The 3,698-nt window shown below is 43.0% G+C and overlaps 1 protein-coding gene across 4 annotated transcripts in view; it reads left to right on the plus strand.

Annotated features, from left to right (window-relative positions):
- The window catches only part of csnk1e (casein kinase 1, epsilon), a 17,212-nt gene that overhangs the window by 9,772 nt on the left and 3,742 nt on the right, over positions 1-3,698 (plus strand). For all 4 annotated transcript variants that reach the window (XM_032501533.1, XM_032501534.1, XM_032501531.1 and 1 more), the window contains exons 8-9: positions 250-448; positions 535-680. In XM_032501533.1, coding sequence (XP_032357424.1) covers positions 250-448; positions 535-680 — 345 coding nt within the window. The remainder of the gene's footprint in view (positions 1-249; positions 449-534; positions 681-3,698) is intronic.

A 3,698-nucleotide genomic window follows, 5' to 3' on the forward strand; every position in this document is an offset into this window, starting at 1 on the left:
TGGACAGATAGTCTAGCTAGCTGTCAGGATTTACCCTGCAGAGATCTAGTTAACCGTAGTCCTCAGAAATCTACCGGAGAAGAGTAAATTGCAGCAGAATCCCAGAAGAGGAACCTCATGGATATACAGGCTAGGCTTTTGGAAACTACTTCCATCATTGAGGTTTAGAAGCTTTTTCCATTATGTTTTTGTTCTATTTCTTCCTCTCCAGCGTATGTTCACATTCTGTCCTGTTTGTCTGTGTTTCAGGGGGCCAGCAGGACCGCAGAGGATGGCGAGAGAGAGAGGAGGGAGGGAAAGGAGGCGGAGGAGCGAGCAGGAGGAGGCCAAAGAGGAGCTGGAGGTCGAGCTCTACCACCTGGTCCGAACCCTTCAGCAGCCAACAGAGTCAGGAACGAGGCAGACGCTGCTCCCTCCAACCCGGCTACGCGTGGGGTCCAGCAGTCAGGTCAGGATGTTGTTCGTGGTTTCGGAGATACGGCTGTAACAGACTGAAGGCTTTCATTTCAAGCGCGTGTCTATCTGTGTGTGCAGGAAACCGCTCTCCTCAGGCGGGGAGAGCAGAGCGAGCCGAGCGAGAGAGGAAGGTGGCCATGAGGCTTCACCGCGGGGCGCCCGCCAACGTCTCCTCCTCCGACCTGACCGCACGCCTCGACCAATCACGCATCACTGCCTCACAGGTAGGCAGATTGTGGCTTTACAGGTTCAGCAAGGAGAAGAAGGGAGTTGTTGCATGAGGTATTGGCATGCTGCTGGAGATTAAGGTGGCGATTCAGAAGGCCCAGTCGTCACTAGTTGCAAGTACAAATTACATGCTTTAGATTTAATGCTGCATGCACCTAATATTTAGAAAAGGTTGTGACCTCTAATTGATGCAACCTGAAGGGGTTTGTGTGTTTCCTGAATCCATTTTAGCCAATGCTAGCGGCCATTCTAGTCAATTGGTCCGCCACTTTAGTCCAGATTGAAATATCTCAATATCTCGTGGCCAGGTTGGTTCAGTGGTAGAGCAGGCGCACATGTACTTTGAGGTTTATGCCTCGACACAGCGGTCCAGAGTTTGAATCCGACCTGTGACGATTTCCTACATGTCTTCCCCGTCTCTCTTCCCTTTCTCACCTAGTTGTCCTGTCAAAAATTAAAGGCGGAAAAGCCCAAAAAATATTCTGTAAAAAAACAAGAGAAGAAGAAATATCTCAATATCTGTTGGGCTGATTCCCATGACATGTTGTACAGACATTCATGGTCTCCTGAGGATGAATCCTACTGACATTGGTGATCATCTTACTTTTCCGGGTTCAGCATGGCAAGGTATTTGCTTGTACTTGAAATATCTTGACTTCTAAATTGGGTACAGACATTCACGGTCCCTGGATGCTATATCCTCACGACTTCGGTGATCCCCTGGCTTTTCTTGTAACACCATCATCAGGTTAACATTTGTGTTTTATTTTTTATTTTTACATCTGTCTAAAACTTTGGTTTGTGACCTAGTACCTGCATTACCAATTCCATTACCATAACTCACAGCTGAGGTGGTATGCTAACCCGCTAAACTAAGACGGTGAACATCGTACTTGCTTAGCACCAGCATGTTAGCACTATCATTGTGAGCATGTTCGGAAGCTGGCGTGAGCTTGGAACTCAAAGCACAACTGTGCCAAAGCATCCCCATAGAGCTGTTAGCATGGCTGTGGACTATTATTCTTGTTATTTAAGAATTTACAAAACTCAACCATAAAGAAACTGCAGTGTGGCTCAGGAAAGGGAATTTTGGGGTACCCTGCTGGAGCTGCTCCCTCCTGCTGCGACCCGATACCGGATAAGTGGACAAAGATGGATGGACACATATTGCTCTCTTTTCATATGTAGCATTAGTTGCTTTTTGTGTGTGAATAAAAGTAAGGTGACCAGATTTCTCAGACAAAATCCGGGGACATTTTCAGCTCAGAAGCTTATTTACCTCCAAAACAAGTAATGTTTTTATTTTTGTAAAACTTAAAACGGGGACACTAGACCTAGAGCTGTTCTCATTAGGGGCTGAGCCCCCCCCCGTATGTCTGATCCTAGACCCACCCCTGCTGCTACTTCCTACTCCACTCCACTACACCTAAAGATAGAAAGTCCTAATATTTCAAGATAAAAAATCCATCCTTATACTTCAAGATAGAAAGTCCTAATATTTCAAGATAAAAAATCCATCCTTATACTTCAAGATAGAAAGTCCTAAAATTTCAAGATAAAAAATCCATCCTTATACTTCAAGATAAAAAGTCCTAATATTTCAAGATAGAAAGTCTTAATATTTCAAAATATAAAGTCCTTAGTCCTAATATTTCAAGATAGAAAGTCTAATATTTCAAGTAGAAGTCTCATATTTCATAATGTTGTAATTTTTACTGAACTACTGACAGCTTTTGCTTTACTGCTAAGGCTTGTTTCTGCACAGCTCATTGAGAATCAGATACAACAAAACTATTGAGCACATATTTTCCTTTGACATGATGCAGTATTAAACGAGATCGCTGCAATGGAAGTTAATAGGATAATTGTCCAGCTTGTATTTACGTTCATAAAAGTGCTCGTTTTGCTGCTAACAGACTCAGATATATTCTAAGTGTCTGACAACATTATGGAAGGATTTCTAAGGAGGTCGACCTTTCTGTTAAAGATTAAGATCCTTTTATAAACATAAAAGTCCGCAATTGCGTTCGCTAAACCCACCAACTCCATGTAAATAATCAGTGATTTAGCATCGTAAAACACGGCTTCAAAACCTCTCTGAGCACCGCTGGCTCTGGCGGTCTGGAGCCTGCGTGTTTTGGGTGTGCGATTATCGGCTACGTTTTTTCTTTCTTTCATTCCAATTTCGGGTCTTTCAGTCACAGTGAAAACCGGGACATTTCCGGGACAATCCACCGGGGACAGGTAGCCAAAATCGGGGACTGTCCCCGAAACCGGGGACGTCTGGTCACCCTAATAAAAGAGGTCGAAGATTCCCCTTTACATTGACTGCTGACATTGGATTCTCTGTAAAGCTGCCACTCACGTGATATGAATTCATAATTCATGATGCCAAATTGCAATATTGGAGCTGGGAAAATATTCAAACATAATCTACTCATTTACCGCCACCAATATACAGATGTGAAGAGGTTTTGTGACTGTGCTCAGTTTAAGTCTGACATGATACAACACCAGAAGGACTAATCCACCGAAGCCCAAGCCTCTTATAATCTATAATATGTATTTGGACTCTCTCCAATGCTCTTCATTTATTAGGGATCATGTCGGCATCCAGCGTAAAGTCCCAGCCGTTTTAAAATAACATACTCTCTACTCTTATAATCTCACATGCACTATAACAATTTGGTGGAGCAGATGTTCAATTGAAATAGATATAATCTCAATGTACACTGTAGAATCAGCATTTGTATACATTGACTATGATGCAGACAAAACAAGCACATTTGCATATATTCTATGATCTTTAAAAGTTAAAAGTAAATAATTCAGATTAGAAGCCGTCCACTGATCCTTGGTGATTAAGATGACTTTGTGGTGGTTGTCTGATCTTTCTGGTCCAAACGTTTATTCAGTTCCTGTCTTCAATTTTCTCTGTGGGTCTACCCATATCTAAAAATGTTTCCAGGCTAGTACAACCCCTGCAAGAGGAAAACCCCTGTGAAACGCCCCCA

This window comes from Etheostoma spectabile, chromosome 21 (genome assembly GCF_008692095.1).
Source record: "Etheostoma spectabile isolate EspeVRDwgs_2016 chromosome 21, UIUC_Espe_1.0, whole genome shotgun sequence".
Taxonomy (NCBI): Eukaryota; Metazoa; Chordata; class Actinopteri; order Perciformes; family Percidae; genus Etheostoma; species Etheostoma spectabile.